General features: G+C 39.5%; 1 protein-coding gene across 1 annotated transcript in view; it reads left to right on the forward strand.

The window, feature by feature from the left end:
- Window positions 1–3,718: 3,718 nt before the first annotated feature.
- The window catches only part of HTR4 (5-hydroxytryptamine receptor 4), a gene marked incomplete at both ends in the record, with an annotated part of 128,690 nt that continues 111,019 nt past the window's right edge, over window positions 3,719–21,389 (forward strand). The window contains one exon of the mRNA XM_082836260.1: window positions 3,719–3,744. Within this exon, the coding sequence (XP_082692386.1) occupies window positions 3,719–3,744 (26 nt within the window). The remainder of the gene's footprint in view (window positions 3,745–21,389) is intronic.

Genomic DNA, 21,389 nt, shown 5'->3' on the forward strand with positions numbered 1-21,389 from the left:
GTTGTAACATTTTCAAATGCAGTTTCAATGAATGAACTTTAGCTAGCTTTTAACTGTTTTCCTTACTTCCAGCTTTTCTTCCTTCTCATCTGTATACAAATACAATGTGGATTTTCTTGTATATAACTAAGGATTTTTTTGTTTGTTTCAAATAATGGTTGGAACCCAACTCAGATTGGCTTCCAGAGGAAAAAAGAGAATTTTTTGGCTCAATATAATTGGGAAGTTTAAGTATAAAACTGTCTTAAGACACTGCTAGACCTTAAGCCTCAAATTATCTCATCAGGACTCGGCATTCTCAGTGTTGCAACTCTGTTTTCCTTTGGATGTTAGCTTCGTTTTCAGAAAAGCTCTCCCCACAAAGTGGCACTGATGGCCACCAGCAGCTTTAAATTGAAAGTCTATCAGTTTAGCTACAGCAGGGGAAAGACAGGCTCTTTCTAGCAAAAATCCCAGGGCTGGCTTTACAGTCTAGCTGGTGAGTTAATGAATCCTTGTGGCTAGAGAATGGACTATTCTGATTGGCCAGTCCTGGTCATGTGCTCATCAGTGGGACTGAGGCAGGGGAGGCATTCCACAAAGGAAAATCAAGGCCCTGTTCTCAGAGAGAGAGGAAATAAATGGTCAGCAGAAAATTAAAGCAAATATTCAGTTTCATGAGGAGTTTCCCTTGTTAACAGTGGGAGGAAGTGTGATAGGATGACAAAAGCTATGCAAGATAAAGCTTGAGTTTCAGAATTCACAACCCTGGATTGAATTCTCAGTTTGGTTAAGTGCTAGCTGTGTGACTTTGGCAAGTCAGTTAACCTCTTTGACCCTTAGTCTCTTCATCTAACAATAGACATAAAGTCTCAGAGGTTGGAGGAGAACGAAAAGGACAGGATTTGGCACTTGTTAATACTTAGTAAAGAGTAAATAAATAAGAAGAACTGGTTTTTGATACTTTTAAAAATTACAGTATTTATTCTGGAGTGGTTCATATACTACCTCCCAGAGGGAAAGTCACAAGCTCTCAAACCTCAGTTTCCTCATTTGCAAAACGAATTAACTACTTAGTTGACTCAAGAAATATCTATGAAGAGAATACTTTAGGCATTTTGCTAGGCACTGAGGTTATAATAGTGATCAAGATATAACTATGCCCTCTTGAAACTTATATTTTAGTAAGAGAGATAGATCACTACTAAAGAAGCAATGGCGTATATATAAGGTGTGTACGAAGAAGAAAAAAATAGAGTGGACACAGAGGACGGAAACGTTCAGAAAATGAGGTCTGAAATTTTATTTAGATGGTCAGGGAAGTGACAGCCTTATTTCCTGTGTCCCTAAGGAAGTAAGGGAGTGATCTACATGGTAGCATTCCAGGGAGAGGAAACAAGTGAAAAGGCTTTGAGGTGAGAGCCTACTGTGATGGTCAAGGAAAGACACAAAACCAAAGAGTTCAAAGGTGGTGAGGGGGTGGGGCATGGCTAACGTTGAGTTGGAGAGGAGCTGGGACCAGATCATGATAAGGAGTTTGGATTTTATTTTAAGCATGACAGAAAGCCAGTAGAATTTTATATAGGCAAGAAATGATCTGACTTCCATTTAAAAAATATTCTGGCTACCATGGGGAGAAGAGATGATAGTGGAGCTAGCAGGAGACCAGTTAGGAAAGTTAGGAGAGGAGTTGGGACACCAGTTGGGAAAGGAGATGGTGGCTTGGACCAGTGCTGGTTTTGGAGGTAATGAAAATAAGTCAGATTGAGGAATCATTTTCAAAGCAGAGGGAGTGAGTTTGCTGATAGTTTGATTGTAGGGTGTGAAAAAATGTGTTTTATCTGTGCGACTGGATAAATAGTGGAGCCATTTACTGAGATGGAGAATACTAGGGGAGGAGTAGGTTTTTGTGCTGGAGTGGGAAATGAAGGGTTTAGTTTGAAATGCTTTTTAATCATACAAGTTGAGATGTCAGGTAGGTGATATGAGTGTGGGAAAGGCCTAGACTTTATAACTTTGGAAATCTCTAATGAACAGACTGTCTTTTAAGCAATGGGAATGGATGTTAATCTGTTATTTTTTGCTCCTTCCAGAAACATAGGTTATTTATACAATCTGCATTAGGACACTAGCTAGTGAAAATAGGTAACTGTATTGTTATGATTAAAATAGTATGAGTATTTTCAGTTTTTTTAAACTGTTTTTGAGGGTGGGTAATCGTATCCCTTTGAGAATCTAGTAAACTCTTGATCATCATCTGCCTAGAAAAAAAATAGATGTGCACACGCATCATCTCACTTCAGGAATGATTTTAGATAGAGGAGTACAAAGGATGGAACCCTGCCGCTTCAGTAGTTAGGGCTTTGTACTTATGTACTTCAAATAAAAGATTATTCCAGATTCAAAATGTAAAAGAGATAGAAGTAGACAGAAGTGCTTTGCTTGAGATCAGAGTAGGGGATTGAGTCCTGTAGGCTGAGCCTTCCTCATACCTGTCACAAACCCAGAAGTGCCCTTGGGAGCCCTTGTTAATCTTAGAGGCTTTAAAGAATAAACTTTGAAAAACACAGAGAAATCCATGTCCTTTCCAGCTCTGGTGGCCTGCCATTCTTTTCCTGGCTGCCAGGCATATATGTTTGGTTCACCCTGACCAAGGAATCCAAGGGCCCAGGCTGAGTTTCATGGTTTTATGTAGATAAACAGATTTACAGTTTCTTCCCTGTAAAATTTTATTGGAAAACCAGCAGATGGAATTATAGAATGTCAGAGCTAGAAGTAAACCCAGAGATCATCTCTTCCAACCCCTTCTGTTTATTGAGAAGTAGAGGATGAAGTTAGAAGGAGAAAGGGTTTTGCTTAGGGTAACCCCAAAAGAAACAGACTGAGATCCACCCCTACATTCTCTGGTTCACCATGTTTTAGAACAAATGTGGTGAAAAATATAGGAATTCTTCTGAAAACTGAAACTACACAGCCAGTTCAGAGAGCTGACTTGGTGGAGATCAGTGAGTGTCCATCCATTAAAGGGTATAAGGTCTTCTGAGGGTCTATGCTAGAGCAACTTACAGTAGTTTGAAAGTTGATTCCTCTTCAATTGTGAGTTCTTAGCCTGGGGTTCATGGAGGGGCCTCAAGGAATTACGGGCTCCCCAGAAAGTGTGTATGTATGTACATGCACATCTATTTTTTTTTTCTAGGAAGAGGGTTCTCAGGAGTTTACTAGGTTCTCAGAGATTTATCCATCCTCAAAAAGAGTTTTTTAAAAAAACAATCTGAAAAATCCTCATAGGAAACAAGATGGCTGACCATTTTAGGCAGTGTACTATTTTAATCATAACAATGCAGTTACCTGTTTTCACCAACTAGTGTCCTAATGCAGATCATATAAACAAGCTATGTATCTGGGAAGAGCAAAAAATAAAGATTAAACATGGAGTAAAAAGAAATACTTCTACGTTTTAATCTCTAAGAGATTAGTCAAATGTAAAGAAACTTTTTGCAGTACTCAGCTGTGCCATACCTCAGTATGCCAATAGCTTTTTGCTGTAGTGTTATTTATTAAATACTTTTCTGACATGCTACAAAAGTCCTAATAATTAGGAAGCAATGATTATTTGGCATTTGTTCCCTTCATGACTTTTATTTTCCTACATTACATTTTTATCTAATCTCTTTTTTATTTCCCCATTATAGTACCCTGTGCACACTGAAATCCAACTCACCCATGCCTATTTCCTGTAATGGACGAACTTGATGCTAATGTGAGGTATGTTACATTTCTGTATATATTGTGCTGTAAATTGTGGTCATTTGAACTCTAAGGTCTCTGAAAAGTCTGTTGTAGTAGAGTTACAAAGCTAATAGATGTGGATTTTCTTCAATATTTCTTATATAATTGTGAGTGTGGTACTGTTTGATTATTAATGTTTTTTCATTTCTGCTTAAATGATAAATATAATATGGCGATAAATGATTCCAGATGCCTATACTAAAAGTCTGCATTACAGGAGATGCTCCTCCATGAAAATAGATATTCATCTCTGTAATAGGAAGAAAGAAGATGTATTTAAATGGGGGTAAAAATAGCTTAAGAATATTTATCTGTACATCTAAACTTTAGATATATGTTTAAATAGCTTTTTGTGACAAGTGCTAGTTTGCCACTTCTTTTATCAACCAGGTCATTAGATTATGTGACATGATGGTTGCATGGTATAGTTACATAAAGCTAAATGATTTTTGTTTTGTTTTTCTGTAATTTCCTGCAACCCTTGGAGATCAAATAATAGGATGGCTTCTGGGGATTTTTTTTTTTTCTTTAAAGGCTTGCTGCATTTTATTCGGTACAACCAAATATTGCGGAGAAAATTGTATTCAATAAGGCTTAAATATTATGAATTGGCATTTGAGGCTGAAGATATCATCGATATCAGTAGCTGGAAGACATGCTCAAAAAATACATTCTTGGTGCAATCACAGGAGCAGTTTTTCTTTCATTTGAGATCTGTAGGAAAGCACATTTCAGGTATAGGTCAGGGGCACTATGCCTCTGTGTTTGATGTAGGAGAACGCTGTGACAAAATGGAGCTGTCAAATATCTTGACAGAAACTCACACAGAAACTCGAGTGTAATGTGACTGGAGCTGCAAAGATGTACTATCACCCCAATGCAGGGGTTCCTTAAAGATAGAATATGTCTCATGAATAATCCCTGGCACATGGTGGGTATTTAATAAAGAGTTATTGATCAGCCACTAATTGTACATATATTTCAAATAGGGTGATGTTCTAGTACACTTAGGTATGCACAGAGACTCTATATTCAGCAGTAAAACATTTTACACTCCCAATGGAAGCATCGTGGACTTTGATATTTACCAAACACACTGACTTGGTGCAGTCTTAGGACTTTAACAGAGATTTTTAGGCTAGTACCACATACTTAATTTTCCTCTGAAAATTTGTGGCATTATTTGCACAGAGAAAGCAAAGTGGAATCTAGAGAGTCTCCATTTTATTTTTATTAATTAAAAGGCCAAAGTGAGCAGTGTCAATGGTGATAAGTTTATCAAATTATTTTAAGTTTCAGACATTGTATTAAACTGGATCAGTTGGTTAAAATCAGTACTTCTTTCTGGATGATTCAGATAGTATGATCCCTAACATTTCCAGCTTTTCAACGTTTATTTGTAGCAGCATTGGATTCTAATAGCAGAATACAATTCAATTAAATGAACATTAGCCATTCTCCTGGGTGCTGTAGATCTGCAATGCAGGCTACAAGATGATATCACCCCTCCGAATCTTGTCTCTGGACTATCCTCTCTGTTTGATTTCTAACCTGATCCCGTCAACGTATGCTCATCCTCACCTACTCCCCATCTCTACCCACAATATTAGTAACATGCAAGTGCCACAGACTTTCCAGCCATTTCCTTCTCAGCCCACCCTCTGGGTGTCCATAGTTAAAGGACCTTTATTTACCAAATCGTGATGCATGGATCAGTAGTAATGCATGATGATTTTAGGTGGTACATGAATATCTGTTTTATTTTTAAAAAAATATTTATTTTAAGGTAACCTTATGGTGGTAATACTATTTTGCCACTGATAGTAGTGAAATAGAGTTTTCTTTTAAAATACATTTACTTAAAATTTGAAAGTAAGTTTTACTTAAAGAAAAAAATTATTAGCAGTGTTTTATCATTATTATTATTGGCCATTTTGGGTTTTTGTTGCTGCACGTGGGCTTTCTCTAGTTGTGACGAGCGGGGGCTACTCTTTTTTTTTTTTTTTTTTTTGCGGTACACGTGCCTCTCACTGTTGCGGCCTCTCCCGTTGCGGGGCACAGACTCCGGACACGCAGGCTCAGCAGCCATGGCTCACGGGCCCAGCCGCTCTGTGGCATGTGGGATCTTCCCGGACCGGGGCATGAACCTGTGTCCCCTGCATCGGCAGGCGGACTCTCAACCACTGTGCCACCAGGGAAGCCCGGGGGCTACTCTTTGTTGCAGTGCGTGCGCTTCTCATTGTGGTGGCTTCTCTTGTTGCGGAGCACGGGCTCTAGGTATGCGGGCTTCAGTAGTTGCAGCACGTAGGCTCAGTAGTTGCAGCACGTGGGTCCTAGAGCGCAGGCTCAGCAGTTGTGGTGCACAGGCTTAGTCGCTCTGTGGCATGTGGGATCTTCCCAGACCAGGGCTCGAATCCATGTCCCCTGCATTGGCAGGCAGATTCTTAACCACTGTGCCACCAGGGAAGTCCCTATACAGCAGTGTTAATTATATTTATCACGTTGTACTTAGGCGTTTGCATCTTTTACCTGCCTTCATCCTTGTTAAGAGAGTAAATCCTAAGAGCTCTCATTGCAAGAAAAAGTATTTTTTTCTATTTCTTTAATTATGTATCTGTATGAGATCATGGATGTTCACTAAACTTATTGTGGTACTCATTTCATGATATATGTAAGTCAGCTCATTATGCTGTACACCTTAAACTTATAAGTGCTGTAAGTCAATTATATCTCCATAATGCTGGAAAAAAAGAAAAATAATATGTACTTCAAAAATATTCATTAATAAATGAATGTGAAAAAAATCACAAGGGTACTATGCAGATGACTAGGGTCCAGAAACCCATGTTCTAGGAGTAACTAGATAGAGTAAATTTTATCATTTGAAGAATAGGAACCAGAAATTTTTTTTTGGTAAGGAAATGTCTTCACTTGGTAAAGTGCCTGTATAGAGTGAAAGCCAAAGGGTCTGGGTCCCTGGCACAGGAGAGGAATTTTTTAACCAGAGGAGGGAGAAGGTAGGAAGAGAGAAGATTCAGAGAAGGAGAGTCTGGATCCTGCTTAGCAGAAGGTGGGATATCTAGCTGCGTGGTGGCTGTAAGACGCTGAGAGGAGTTAGGTTGCATCTTTTTGTTTGTTTATTTGAAAATGCATGATGTGTGCTGACCTCTCCCAACACTGAGTTCTTCAGCAAAATTTTCTACCTTGGCTAGGAAAAGAGTGTGGAATGTTTACTATGTGTGAGGTCATCATGAGCTATAAACTTAACGTGTATTATCCTTCTAATTTTTAAAACAATCCTCTGAGGCACATCATTATTATCCCCATTTTACAATGTGTGATAATTAAGGTACGAAGAGGTTAAGTAAACTGCTCAAGGTCATAAAACCACACTGCCTCCTACTATACTACAGATATTTTATATGAGTGTGTGTGTGTGTGTGCGCGCGCACACGCGCATGTGTAAATTGGTGAGATGCCTGACATTCCTGTCTGGGTAAACGTAGTTTGGAAGAGAGAATGCATGTGTGAGAATGAACAACCCAAAGGCACAGGATGAGTGTGAATCTGAAATCTGAGAGAAAGATTTCTGCGGGCTATAGAATTGAGAGTCTCCAGCCAATTTTCCCCACATATCAAGGAACAGAGAAGTCCTAGTTGACACTTAGGGCTAAATAAAATGTCTAGCATTTAAGTATTTTGTCAGGTCATACTGATTACTTAATTTTTGGTTTGTTTGGTTTCATTTAATTGAGTTTGCTATTTCACCATGATCCTTGCTATTGTATATCTACCAGTGTTATTGACTATAAACATCAGAAACTAACTTGCTGGGTTTCCCTGGTGGCACAGTGGTTAAGAATCCGCCTGCCAATGCAGGGGACAAGGTTCGAGCCCTGGTCTAGGAAGATCCCACATGCCACAGAGCAGCTAAGCCTGTGCACCCACAACTACTGAGCCTGCGCTCTAGAGCCTGCGAGCCACAACTACTTAGCCTGCATGCCACAACTACTGAAGCCTGTGCACCTAGAGCCCATGCCCCGCCACAAGAGAAGCCACCGCAATGAGAAGCCGACACCACAATGAAGAGTAGCTCCTGCTCGCCGCACCTAGAGAAAGCCCGGACATAGCAATGAAGACCCAACCCAGCCATAAATAAATAAATAAATTTATAAAAAAGAAAGAAAGAAAGAAACTAACTTGCTAACATATTCAAAGGTAATTTTTGGGAAGCTACAATGTATATGTTCAAAGAATTAAGGTGAAAATTCTGGGAGACCAGGTTTGTAAATAAACAAGAACTTTGAGAATTCTAGTAGAGCTAGGAAGTGGAACAGTGGCCAACCATGGGAAGAAGTGGTCAGTACATTTCTGTGTCATGGATAATGTCCAACCATTTCCTCTTTCTATATGCTACTCAAGAGTCAGAGTCAGACATCTGATTGACCAGGATAAGTCATGTGACCACTTGTTGTCCATTTCATAATGGGAGGCAGGTATCACTCAAGATGACATGCAGTGGAGGAAAGTTAAATCCTCCAAAGTAATTGATGCTTTTTAGGAAGGGGGAATTGAGGCTTGGTAGCCAAAATATGTTAATGTCCAGCTCCATTCGTTTTGTAGCGGTTGGATTTATTTATGGTATTTCAATAATGCTGCTCCATTGGTAAATAAAAATATGTGAGGGTTCCTTCATTAGTTTGATATAATTAGTTAAGCACCTAAACGATGTGCGAGGAAGAGTTAACATAAGTGCCTGTTCTTAAGGATCTCAAGCTAGAAGACAGTTGTACAAATAGCATGTAATACAATGAGAAAAGAACCCAAATAGTGGGCTATACAATGAGCTGTATTCTCTGTGAACTAACTATAAGGGAGGACTAAAAAAAAAAAAAAAAAAAAAAAAAAAAAAAAAAAAATGCTAGGTTTGGATTTTAGAAATAGGAGAAGCATTACAAGCATTATTTCCCTTAAGAGCTTTCACTGCAGAGAACAGTCGATATAGGATGGATTGACTCAGGATGAAAAGCTAGCAGTGAATCAGGCCCTGGTTGGAGCGGCAAGTTCCTGATGAGTCCTGTCCCTTGGTAAATACCGTAGTGTCTCACAAACTTAGCAGTCACCCCTTTCCAGGCAGTCTGACACCCACCTGATGTCAGTTTTTGGTCTGTTTGCTTCTTGTTGGGGCTCTAGAGGAGACAGCTGCATTCTTTTTGAAGGGTTGAAGAAAGGAAAATGGAAACAGTGGCTTCAGTGATTTTGTAGCAGATACTCTTTGAGGATATCATTGGCCTGTGTTTGGGCAGCGAGCCTGGTGGTGCCTTACCCCAGTGCTATCCCTAAGCCCCTGAGGCTGCTTAATGCAGCCCTGAAACACTGCCTGACTTCAGAGATAACCCATGCCTTCTGTTTTGTTTTAACTACCAGATTCTTCCCACTGACATGTGGTTTTCCTCAGCTCAAGTGTGATCCCTAAAGGCCACCCAGGTCTCCGTTCTTTTTTTCCTGCTGTTTATTACACTTATACAGTTTCTGCTTTCTAAGAATTTTTTTTTTTTCTATCAATTTCTAGTTCCAGAAAGTACAGGGTTCAGGCAGAATATGTAAGGGGAGGAAAAGTCCAAATATACACACAGTTGTTCTTTGAAGATTTCTCAAGATAAATACCTCAGACTTTGAGTGGAGAGAAAGTTTATTTTTTAATCTTGATTCTTTTTAGCTGTGGCTTCTTCCTAGCCTTGACTCACCGCCCTGCCCCAGTACACTTTCCTGCTGCACTGCCTCTCTTTAGTAAGAATACCTTGGTTTAATACTGTTTCTCCTCTACAGAAAAACTGTTGTGCTTTCTCATTAATGTTTCTCACTAGCAACCAAAAAAGCATCATATAGGAATGATTAATCATATAAATGGTAGCATTTCCCTCCTTTTGCTACGGTTTCTAGCAAAGTCAGAACCAAATTTATAACTACCACTGGCAACTATAGAAGATCTCCAGGCACTTATTATGGCTGTAACATGCCCTTATTTTATTTTTCCAGCCCTTTTTGTCACTTCATCTTACTTTGTTTGCTTTCTTAACTGCATCTTATATTGTTTATTTTTATAAGCCACTTTAAGGAAAGAAGGAAGAAAGATGGGGAGAAAGGAATCCAAGAAGAAACCTTTTTTCCAAGGGAGAATCTTTCTTCCTTCTTTGGTAGGGCTTGATGCCATGTGCTGGGGAGCCAGTAATCATTGAACAGAAGATCAAGATGGCAAGCTTTTGTATAAAGCACAAAAAATCTGAATAAATGCCAAAAGCTGAATACTCTAAAATATAAAATACATACACGATGTAAGTACAACCACCTACTGTACACACATCACAACATTAATTAAAAGCCGTAACAAAGAAGAGTATCTGGCTTTGAGTTACAGTTAAACTTTGAACAACATGGGTTTGAACTGCTTGGGTCCACTTACATGCAGACTTTTTTCAAAAGTAAATGCTACAGTACTGCATGGTCCGAGATTGGTTGAATCCATGGATGTGGAACTATGGGTACTGAGGGCCAAGTATAAGTTATACACAGATTTTTCAACTGCTCAGAGGGTTTGTGCCCTTAAACCCCGAGTTGTTCAAAGGTCAACTGTAATTACCCAGTTGCTTTAATTCTGTCATGGCACTAATTTGCAATTCATTACTTCAAATCAAGAAATAAAATTAATTGTAAATCGATGTGCCTATGAGAATTAATTGAAATCCAATTTTAGCAAAGAGAAAAAAGAACAATTTTTAAAATAAGGGAGTTGATTTCTGGTTTGATTATTAGTACTGGTGACAATACTTATATTTCACTGAAGTCTCAGGATGAAGTTGGAATTTTTAATGCTAAATATTCTAAAGCCTTGAAATAACTCCCAGAGTTTAAAATCAATGTGTGCAAGTTGTCAGCCCTAAAGACTTATCAATATGTAATTGATTTGGAAGCAGAGTTAATTCATGTTTGTAACCTGGCAGTTGCAACTGTGAACATGTGCAACTTTAAGTCAGTGAAACGTTTTGCAGGAAATCTCTCTTCAGGCTTTGAAATTGTGACATGTATTAGCATATAAGGAGAAAGTGAGTGGGTACCATTTAAAATGGGTTATTTTTATGTTGCTTTAGAAATGTAAATAAGAATCATACTCAACTTTATTGCTTGACTGATACAATGGTGATTATTCAGTTAGTCTTCTAATTAGATCATGAGCATAGTGACTATGAACTGGAACTTACCCTGTAGTGGAAACCCCTGTTCCTCATGGGGTCACAGGGGACCTTAAGGGAGAGGGTGACATTTATGTGCCTAAAACAATGGTCTCTTGCAATGGGTGAAATTCGCTGGTTGTGGCACAAAGCTAGCAGTCCTCTACATCAGGGGGTCCCCAACCCCCGGGCCTTGGACCGGTAGCGGTCCACGGCCTGCTAGGAACCGGGCGGCCCAGGGCAAGCAAGCGAAGCTTCATCTGCCACTCCCCATCACTGACATTACCACCTGAAGCATACCCCCCCACCCCCCCACCCCCCGCCTCTGTGGAAAAATTGTCTTCCGTGAAACCGGTCCCTGTTGCCAAAAAGGTTGGGAACCACTGCTCTACGTGATGTCACACTACACAGCTTCTGAATTACATATATCACAGTGATTTCAACTGGCAGCATCACAGGAAGCTGGAAGAGTGGGATTTTGGGAAACAAAATGATGTGGGTTCAAGTCTTGGCTTTCTCATTTACTAGCTATATGACCTTGAACTGATTATTTCATTTTCAGAGCCTTTAGTTTTGGCATCTGAAAATGTTTTTTTGTAAGGATTATAATGTAGGTAATACTCTTAGCATAGTATCTCACACATACATGGATCGAACAAATGGTAAGTGTTGTCTTTAGTGCTCACAGTAACCATGAGATATTGGCTTTATTACCCCTAGGACTGATAATTAACTACTCTGTAGGTTTCTTGATTGCTTAAATTTGGTGTCCATTTAATTGGCTGACCTTATTAATCAGTTGTTAACTTTTTTTGACTATTTGTCCCGGATTGTGCCCATTCTCTGTTGAGGAAACTGAGGCTCCCAGAGGTGATAGAAACAAGGGGCATAATTGGGATGAGACCACGGCTCTTCTGTGCTCTATTCAGCACTGTTTTCTCTTTACTCTGCAGCTTCCATGAATGTGGATCCATTCCTTTTTGGGAATTGGAGGATCTAGGGTTCAATCCTGTGACTCTTTGACTCTTAGTCTTGTGTTCTATTCAATAAAGACAACTGTCCATTATATGCAATGCATCCCTAGATTGAAGATCTTTGTTTAGAGGAAAACACCTCTGACTTGTTTCTTTCTGCTTCTATATTTATCAGTGTCCAGTTGGGAAAATAGAGGCTGTTTAATAAATTTCAAGAAAAGGAGGTTTAATGCAGGGCATTGGTCACAAAGCTCCCTGGAAGGGCAAGAAGAAGGGGATGTTAACCAGAGGTCATGAAGCTTCACGGATCCGCTGCAAGCCCTGCTCCCATCACATCTGTTGCTTAAGGAATCATCATTTGCTGCTGCTCTCACTGCTAATGGCACCTCCAGATATTGGAGAAAAAGGTTCTTTTTCCTTCTCAAAGTCCAGTTTCCCATTCTGAACCTCCTATGGAGAACATAACCAGAAGCTAGCTGGCAAGGAAGTATGGAAAATGTAGTTTTTAGGCTTCTACCCTTTCTGATTGAGATAAGTGCCATCATCCAGAGTCACATTTCTAGTAAGAAGTGAAGCCAGTGTTTTCACCCAGTTTGTTTGATGTCAGAACCTAAGTTTCAGTTTGCTTGTGCAAAAATTTCTGTGTTATAGAGTATCTGTTCTATACATTTTTAGACTTGGGTTCCCAAACTAAAGGCCTGGCACATATGTTTTTCTGGCCTGTCTCAGTTTTTTTTTTTTTTTTTTTAACATCTTTATTGGGGTATAATTGCTTTACAATGGTGTGTTAGTTTCTGCTTTATAACAAAGTGAATCAGTCATACATAAACATATGTTCCCATATGTCTTCCCTCTTGCATCTCCCTCCCTCCCACCCTCCCTATCCCACCCCTCCAGGCTGTCACAAAGCACCAAGCCAATATCCCTGTGCCATGCGGCTGCTTCCCACTAGCTATCTACCTTACTACGTTCGTTAGTGTGTATATGTCCATGACTCTTTCTCGCCCTGTCACAGCTCACCCTTCCCCCTCCCCATAACCTCAAGTCCGTTCTCTAGGAGGTCTGCGTCTTTATTCCTGCCTTACCCCTAGTGTCTCAGTTTTTAAAAATTGACTTAAGCACCTGTGGGGAGGCTGGGCACTCTCCAGTTTACCAGAGAAACAATGAATCCTGTTGCCTGCAAAGAACCATTACATTACCTTCCATAGCTACAGCGTCCAGTTGGTCAGGGAGTTCGATCTACCTACCACACCCTTGAAGGCTTTTTATTTTATAACTTAAATTTTGAAAACAGTGGTAAGAATCATTTCTAATTTTATAGATCATATTATGACACTTAGTACCTGCTATTTTTTCCCTGGAAATTTGTCTTATTATCATTTAGCAAATAGGGTTGTACTGAATTAAAGAACTTTTTTCAATTAAAGAATTGGAACAGGTTTCTAAGTAAATATCTGCTAAGCGATTACCACGTGATCAGTCAGGTAATGATGTTCAGGCAATGTTCTTATTTGCATTTCTAAAGAACTGTAAGAATAATCTTTTTTTTTTCCACTCTCTTCCGCCTACTCACTTGCTCCTGAGCTTATAATGGCTTTATTAATTTAAGTGCTTGCAAAAAGTATTATACAAAGTACTCAGCCTTGAATGTTCCATACTATCGTGCCCTTTGCATAACAGATACAGATGCATATTTATCGTAAGGTCTCACTGTCAACAGTGTAACTGACATTTTTAGCCTTACCTTATCTCAAATGCCAACATTGTTCATTATGTATAATTATTGCAATCCAAACTGTCAAAAGTTGAATTCTAGAAAAAGTGTATGTGTAGATAGTATAGAACTCTGAAGTTGCTTTTTAAATATGAATAAAAGACAATTTCTCAGCATTCAAAAAATATTGGTAATAGTAAATGAAGAAAACTAGATATGGAAGGTTCAGAAATGTGACCAGTCTGCACAAAAGAGGGAAAAGTCATGTCAGATATTGTGGGAGGATGACTCTGAGTACAGGCTGAATTACAGTGGATGACAGGAGTTACGGGCTCAGGGACTCAGGCGACTGTTATACTTGTCCAAGGGATGGTGGATAAGGACCGGAACTAGGAATGAGGGAGTAGGGATAGAGGAAGAAGACACAGATTCTAGAGGAATTTAAGAAGTAGAATTCATGGTAGAAGGTGACCAATTGAATGAGAAAGAAGAGGAAGACATTTTGAAGGTGACCATGGAGCAGTAGGGTGTCTGAAGAAATAGAGCATAGTTCGGAGCTGGTGGAGATGGAGGAAACTGTGAGACATTCTGGTGATAAACATCTAATAGAAAGTTGGCTAAATTGGTGTGGGGCTCAGAGGGGAAATGTTTGGGGAAAGATTCTGATCCCATCTGATGCATGATGGATCGAATGGAATAGAAATTGATCCCCAAAGCTCTAATTATCTTCTAGACAAGAGAAAAATGAATGTAGCTCTCTAAATATTAATATCAAAGAGACTGCCTGTATATGAAACTTCTTCCTTCTTGAGACTTCAGGGGTTATTTCATTCTCTAACTTGCAAGTAATAAGGAAGTTTTGCACAATTAGGATGTGTGTAAGAGTTACAACTATGACCCTACTGAATTCCTAACCTCAGAAAACTTATGCAAGCAAGCCACCTCCTGTACATCTGGAAATACTAAATTATTTCCTTTGTAATTTCATTTCTAGTCAGTGTGATTGTGGGAATTGAGTCTAATATTTTTCATGGTAAATAAATTATTTATGACTCATGGGGTTATGATGTAAGAAAGGCACAAGTATTTGGAAAATAAATAGTGCATTGATTTACTGTGAGTTTTAGACAGGCTATGTTAATTAAGGATTTCAACCAATGTAGTGCTTTAGTAAAGGATAGGATAGAATTCCCTCTGTAAAAGGGAATGTTTTCGTGGCTTGTCCTGGGATTGAATTTTATCATTGCATCACTGACAGAAGTTTTGAAAACAAACTTAGTTGCCCCAAAGAATCCTGAGAATCAGAAAAATGTGGCAGATTTCTGTTTGCAACTACAAACGTGTTATTTTCTATGGTTGTGTTACTGATGGGCTATCCAGTTTGACACTCCTAATTGACAGGAAGAAGTACCAGCCAACCAGTCTTCTAGCTTGTTGAGAGATTTTATAGGCCTCTCAGACCAGTTCTCTGGTGAGTCAGCCTGAGGTTGGGGTTATGACTTTTTTATACTAGTGAAAGAGGAATTGGCTCTGAGTAAAGATCAGCTTTGGAATCTGGGAAGCGCATTTGTGGGAACAAAAGCAGAAGAGAGAAACATTCAATCCACTTCAGAAAAAACTTTGCTTCTAAGAACCTCCACTTTAATTGTTTTCAGGAACATTGATGATGCTAATTAAAAGTAGCAAAGTAGAAAGGTATTTAAAATATCTCATCTAGTCAAAAAGCCCTAAGCAGTTAGTCATATTTTTTAAAAATTTGTAATTCATATTTGATTAATTGTGACATGCTTCTATGCAAGTTATGCTGAACTGATGAGGTTTTACTCTGTGGGAAAAAAAATAACTAGTAACCTTTTTACACCAGCTTAATTTTAGGACTGTTTTATTTAGAATTATGTAACCTTGACTCTGCAACCCTCTCCTCCTCTTCCTGTCATTTCTGTCATTAGACCTCACCATTTCTTTTCTGAGCGATTGGCGTCATCGCCAAACTCCTTTCGTGACTATGGCTGTCCCACCTCCAGTTCATTTAGAAGTCACATGACTGGCCATCTTTCTATAGCTTATGATTAATCATGCCCATCCCCTGTCTTTTGTCAACTTCCTATTCACACTTTGAATTCAAACTTATCTTCTACAGACCCACAAGCCTTCCCAACCTCTCCAGATCTCTGTATACAAATTGCTATTATCAATTGTTTGTAATTGTCAGAGTTGATTGTAGTTATTTGTTTAATATGTCTGCCTCCTCTGCTGGATTTCATGTGGCCAGTATTTATCACACTGTCTGGCATATTATAGTGTTGGAGGAATTTAACTAAAATTGAGAAAGCCTTTATATTTCACTTTACAACTCTTTAGACAAGATCTCATCATCACTCCAGGCCTGTCATAGACAGGTTTGTGCCCAGTAGATATTAGCAGCCACCACCTCTTCCTCCCACCCCCCATACACCAAATTTCACTTGGAGTTATGGATTCGGAGGCTATGAGATTTGGAGAGGAGACAGGAGGATGGAAAGAACACCAGTTCTCTATTTGAAGTTGAGAAAGCCTCTCCGGTGGGGCTGTTTACAGATTTGCAGCATGACCTCTAGTGACAGGTTTGGTGCTCCCTTTATTTTGCGTCCTTTGCCTGGGATGGACTCTTTTGCAGTGCTGCCACCACCATTCCTGCTGTGTCTCACTAACAGGTATTGAGCACTCAATAATGTAGGTGCTGTGCTGAACCCTTTATCACTACTTTTTCATTCACTCTATATAACAATTCTATGAAGGGTGTGATCTTATCATCTGCATTTTATAGGTAGTAACACTGAGACATAGAAAGATTAATTAACTTGCCCAAGTTCATACAGCTAACACATGGTAGAGTCAAGGATCCAAACTTAACGAGGTCTGACTCCTGAGCTCTGTCTCCTGACTCCTGTACTGCAGCTTCCTCTGTACCATGGTACCACGGTGATGCATTACTGATGCTGGTATTATTATGCCAAGCTCTCAGACCACCATTACTCATTTACTTCTACGTCTGCTACTACTTGAACTATTATTATTAATTCTCTTATTTCTACTGTATTTAGAACTACAACTTTGAGCTCCTAATACTTTCTTTGTTCCAAATACTATGCTAAGTGCTTTATCAACAGTGTCACTGGGGAACAATACAGGTGGCCAACTCTGAGAAAGAAAGCCTGTGTCATCCCAGAGAGAGGAGCCCGTGTGCTCTGTGATCAGAGGAGATTATGCCCTTTTCAATAGGCTTTCTGCTTCTCTTTGTCTCATTCTCCAGGAATTCTTCCTCACCTCTAATAAGAAATCCATTAGTTGTATCGCTTCTGGGTTTTTTTTCCCCCATATTCAGAGGAGACTGAGATTGGGTGGGGACCTAGAATGTTAGCATAATTATGGTCCTTCAGAGACCTTAAGAGAGTTGAAGCCTCTCCCATATCAGAATTCCCACTGTGGTGTCCTAGAAAGTAGATACCTGCTTCTGCTTGAAAATTCCACTCCTCTTTTTAAGTATGTCCAGATAATTGGTTAAATTAGACTTAATCATCAGTTCAATCCAGATTATTATGTATTTCAGTGAAGAAAAGCAACCATGGTGAGACTCTCAAATTATGTAATATTTTAATAGTCAGGTCTGGCAATAGGTTTTATTTTACAGACTATTAAGTTTGCCCTCTGCACCTTTACTCGTTCTCTCATTTTCTGTGCTGTTGTTTAACATGCTACTTCTTTGTCCAGTTGCTGCCCCTGTCTCTTCCCACAGAGCAGGCATCATCTGCATCTGCCTCCAGGGAACAGGTTTGCTGGGCTGGACGGCTTTCCTTAAGACAACTTCAGGGGGCTAGTTCTTTCCTATCTACTTGAAAGCCAGGAGCCCATTTCCATCTCAGTCCCTGGGTTTCCCAAGCAGATAACTCTAGTTTAAGAATGACTGATGCCTTTTCTCTTCTGTCACCTTTTCCTGTTCCCTGCTGTCTTCCTCTTCTACATTGTGTTCCTGGCATGTCACCTTGCATCCCTCTCTCCCTGTCTCCCCTAGTTCTCTTTTTCTCTTGCATTTCTACTCTGCTTGGCACTTCTACTCTCATTTACAACCCATCGTTTTCATCCTCTTCTTTTTTCTCAATATTTTTATCTCCCCTAACCCCTTACTTAGTTCATTGTCAAACATTTTTCTTTTGTTTTACAAATGGATTTTTAGGAATACTTGCATACAAACTTGACAAGTGTTCACTAACTATCTACAATATGTATGGGTGTTTGTGGTTGAAATGAAGTGTGAGATAACAGTTCTGACTAGTGATAAGACCTCATATTAATAGTTTATTTACAAGGTATTTCAGAGTTTACAGTGTGCTTTATTTTAAAATTTTTATTGGAGTATAGTTGATTTACAGTGTTGTGTTAGTTTCTCCTGTATAGCAAAGTGAATCAGTTATATGTGTACATATATCTACTCTTTGTTAGATTCTCTGCCCATATAGGTCATTACAGAGTCTTGAGTAGAGTTCCTTCTGCTATACAATAGGTCCTTATTAGTTACCATTTTTTTTTGGCCGCACCACATGGCTTGGGGGATCTTAGTTCTCTGACCAGGGATTGAACCCATGCTCCCTGCAGTGGAAGTGCAGAGTCTTAACAACTGGACCACCAGGGAAGTCCCTAGTTACCTATTTTATATACAGTAGTGTGTATGTGTTAATCCCAATTTCCCAACTTATCCCCCTCTCCCCCTTTCCCCTTGGTAGCCATAAGTTTGTTTTCTACATCTATGACTCTATTTCTGTTTTGTAAATAAGTTCATTTGTACCATTTATTTTTAGATTCTACATATAAGTGATATCATATGATATTCATCTTTCTCTCTCTGACTAACTTCATTCAGTATGACAATCTCTAGGTCCATCCATGTTGCTGCAAATGGCATTATTTCATTCTTTTTTATGGCTGAGTAATATTCCATTGTATATATGTACCACATGTATATCCATTCTTCTGTTGGTGGACATTTAGGTTGCTTCCATGTCCTGTCCACATCCATTGTTACCTAATTCTCACAACATCCAGCAAAATAGGGCAAGTATTATTACCCTAACTTACAGATAAAGGAAATGAAATTTTTTTTTTTTTTTTTTTTTTTTTTGCGGTACGCGGTCCCCTCACTGCTGTGGCCTCTCCTGTTGTGGAGTTCAGGCTCTGGACACGCAGGCCCAGTGGCCATGGCTCATGGGCCCAGCCGCTCCATGGCATGCGGGATCCTCCCGGACCGGGGCACGAACCCGCGTCCCCTGCATCAGCAGGCGTACTCCCAACTACTGTGCCACCAGGGAAACCCAGGAAATGAAAATTTGACAGGTTATGAAAAAGATTTTTTGTGCTTAAGGTCACACCACTGGTATATGACAGAACCAAGATTAGAATCCAGGTGTTTTGATTCTGAGTCCAGTGTTATTTTTACTATACATTGGGCAGTAAGTACACACAACAGTATCATAAGTATATCAGCATGGTAACAGTGGTGTTATATGGTGCTAAAATGTAAGTAGAGAGACATGATGTAACTAGGTATTTGTTCTAGGTTGGGATATGTGGAAGTGTTAACTGAAGTCTGGTGAGAAGTGGTGGAGACCTAAAGACAAATTATCCATCAGGATAGGTTTGTTTACAAAGAAACATAACAGGTACATGATGGAATGGTTAGTCCATGAAGTGATGTTATAACAAGCAGCTGGCATCAGGCAAACCCAGCAAATGGTAATATTCCTACCCAGCAGTGGGGAATCTGGAAGTTGACCATTTAAAATCATATAGATCATTGTCCTTAAGGAAGTTTCTCAAGATGTACTAGGGACCAGTGGGAGGAATGGTGAGGGAGACCTCTGACGCTGAAGTGACTGGGGTATGGGAGGTTATTACAAGAGGAAATCAGAAACATAGGGGTGCATTTGGATACCAGTCAAAGCTGGAATGCAAATTGGCAGCTGGGTCTCAGGCTCCATACTGAAACCGAGAGCCCAGAGCTGGGATGTAACCCAAATGAGCAGTAAGGATGACTTGATGTCGAGGATTGTCAGTAACTCAGCATGAAATATTGACGTGACCTTTGAATTCTCTTGATTATGGATGGACCAGATTTCCAAGGCAGGTTCTAATAAAGAAAATGTGCCCTACAGACCATTTGTTGAAAAGGACAAAATAAAGGGAAAATTCAGGGTGAGCTTACATCAACAGGGGAGCCTTCATGAGAAGTTGCCTTTGAAATACAGGAAAAATATAGATTATCCATGTAGTGGCTAAATATTGGAAGAGTGCTGTGAGTCAGAATTCTTCCAGTTTCAGGCCAATTCAAAGTAGCTTAAGCAACAATGAGAATTCATTAGCTCACCAAACTGAAAAGTTCAGGAGTGCAACTTGCTGGACCAGGGTCTCAAACAAGATCCTTGGAATTGGTCTCTCTCTCTCTCTCGACTCTGCCATCCTCTTAAAGCAGGGCCTTTCAATGTAGCAATGCCTTTAAGTTCTAGGCTTACAACCTATCAGCTTCTAATATGGATAATACAAAGGTCTTCCTTCCTAACAGAGTCCCACAATTAAGTCCATTGGATCAGTTTACATCCATGTAACCATCTCTAAACCATTATGGTTTGCATTATATTTCTGTTGAAATGTCTAGGGGAATTAAATATGGCAATTGGCAAGGCCTAGATTCTGTGCTGTCCCTGGAGATGAGATGGGAGAGAATAGGCTCAGTCCCACCCAAACCGCAAGATGGTTCCCCCAAGGAAAATGGAATTCTTTTACCAAATGAAGAGGGGATGCATGCTTGACAGCTTAAAATTGCAGATGTTCAATACAGGGGCCAAAATCCTTGCTTAAAGGAGACTAACCTCAGAGATCTTTGAGGTTGAGTTGTGAAGGAAATCCTTTGTTCACTGACGTAAGAGTGTATCATTTTGCAAATTTTTGTATAATTGTATCATTATGTAAAATTATTGTATCACCATGGTGGACCAGACAGAGTTTAGATCAGGAGTTTGAGGTAGTTGGCACGTACTGAGAGATAGGTATGCCAGGTGATAGGTTCCAGTGAAATTGACAAGGCCGTAAGGATCAGGTGGCTCTTAGGATTCAGAGAGAGCAAAAGTCCAGAGAAGACGACTAAGAGAGCTGGATCCAATTGTGCTGGTTGGTAAATCACACTAGAGTTTTTCATTCCAAGATACAAGCTTGGTTTTCATGCTCAGTTATGTATGAGCAGCCCTGGAACTCTTGATAACAGGTAGAAGACTTATGCTAGAAATACCTCTCAGTGAACTGGCTTCTTGTTAGAAAATGGGAGACACAAAGTTCAAACACTTCTTTTGAATTTCAAAGCATTTCTTCTTGTTAACAAGCATTAATGACTCTCCGTCATTCAAACAAATGATTGCAGTTGACAGTAGAAATGTAAATCTCACTGTAACTAATGATGCTGCTGATACTCCTTACCTATTTATGGATATTATTCTGACATATACGAATATGATTGTATACATATATGGTAAGTGGTTGTACACATGAGGAGGTGATGGTGACTGTTCTTCTAAGTAAGTGTATATTCCTGAGTGGGTGTGAGTTGTGGTGTGGATACAGCAGTTGTTGAGTCTCAATGTGGTTTTCTTTTTTTTTTTTCTTTTTTAACATCTTTATTGG

Source organism: Leucopleurus acutus (assembly GCF_964270905.1).
Source record: "Leucopleurus acutus genome assembly, chromosome: 3".
NCBI lineage: Eukaryota > Metazoa > Chordata > Mammalia > Artiodactyla > Delphinidae > Leucopleurus > Leucopleurus acutus.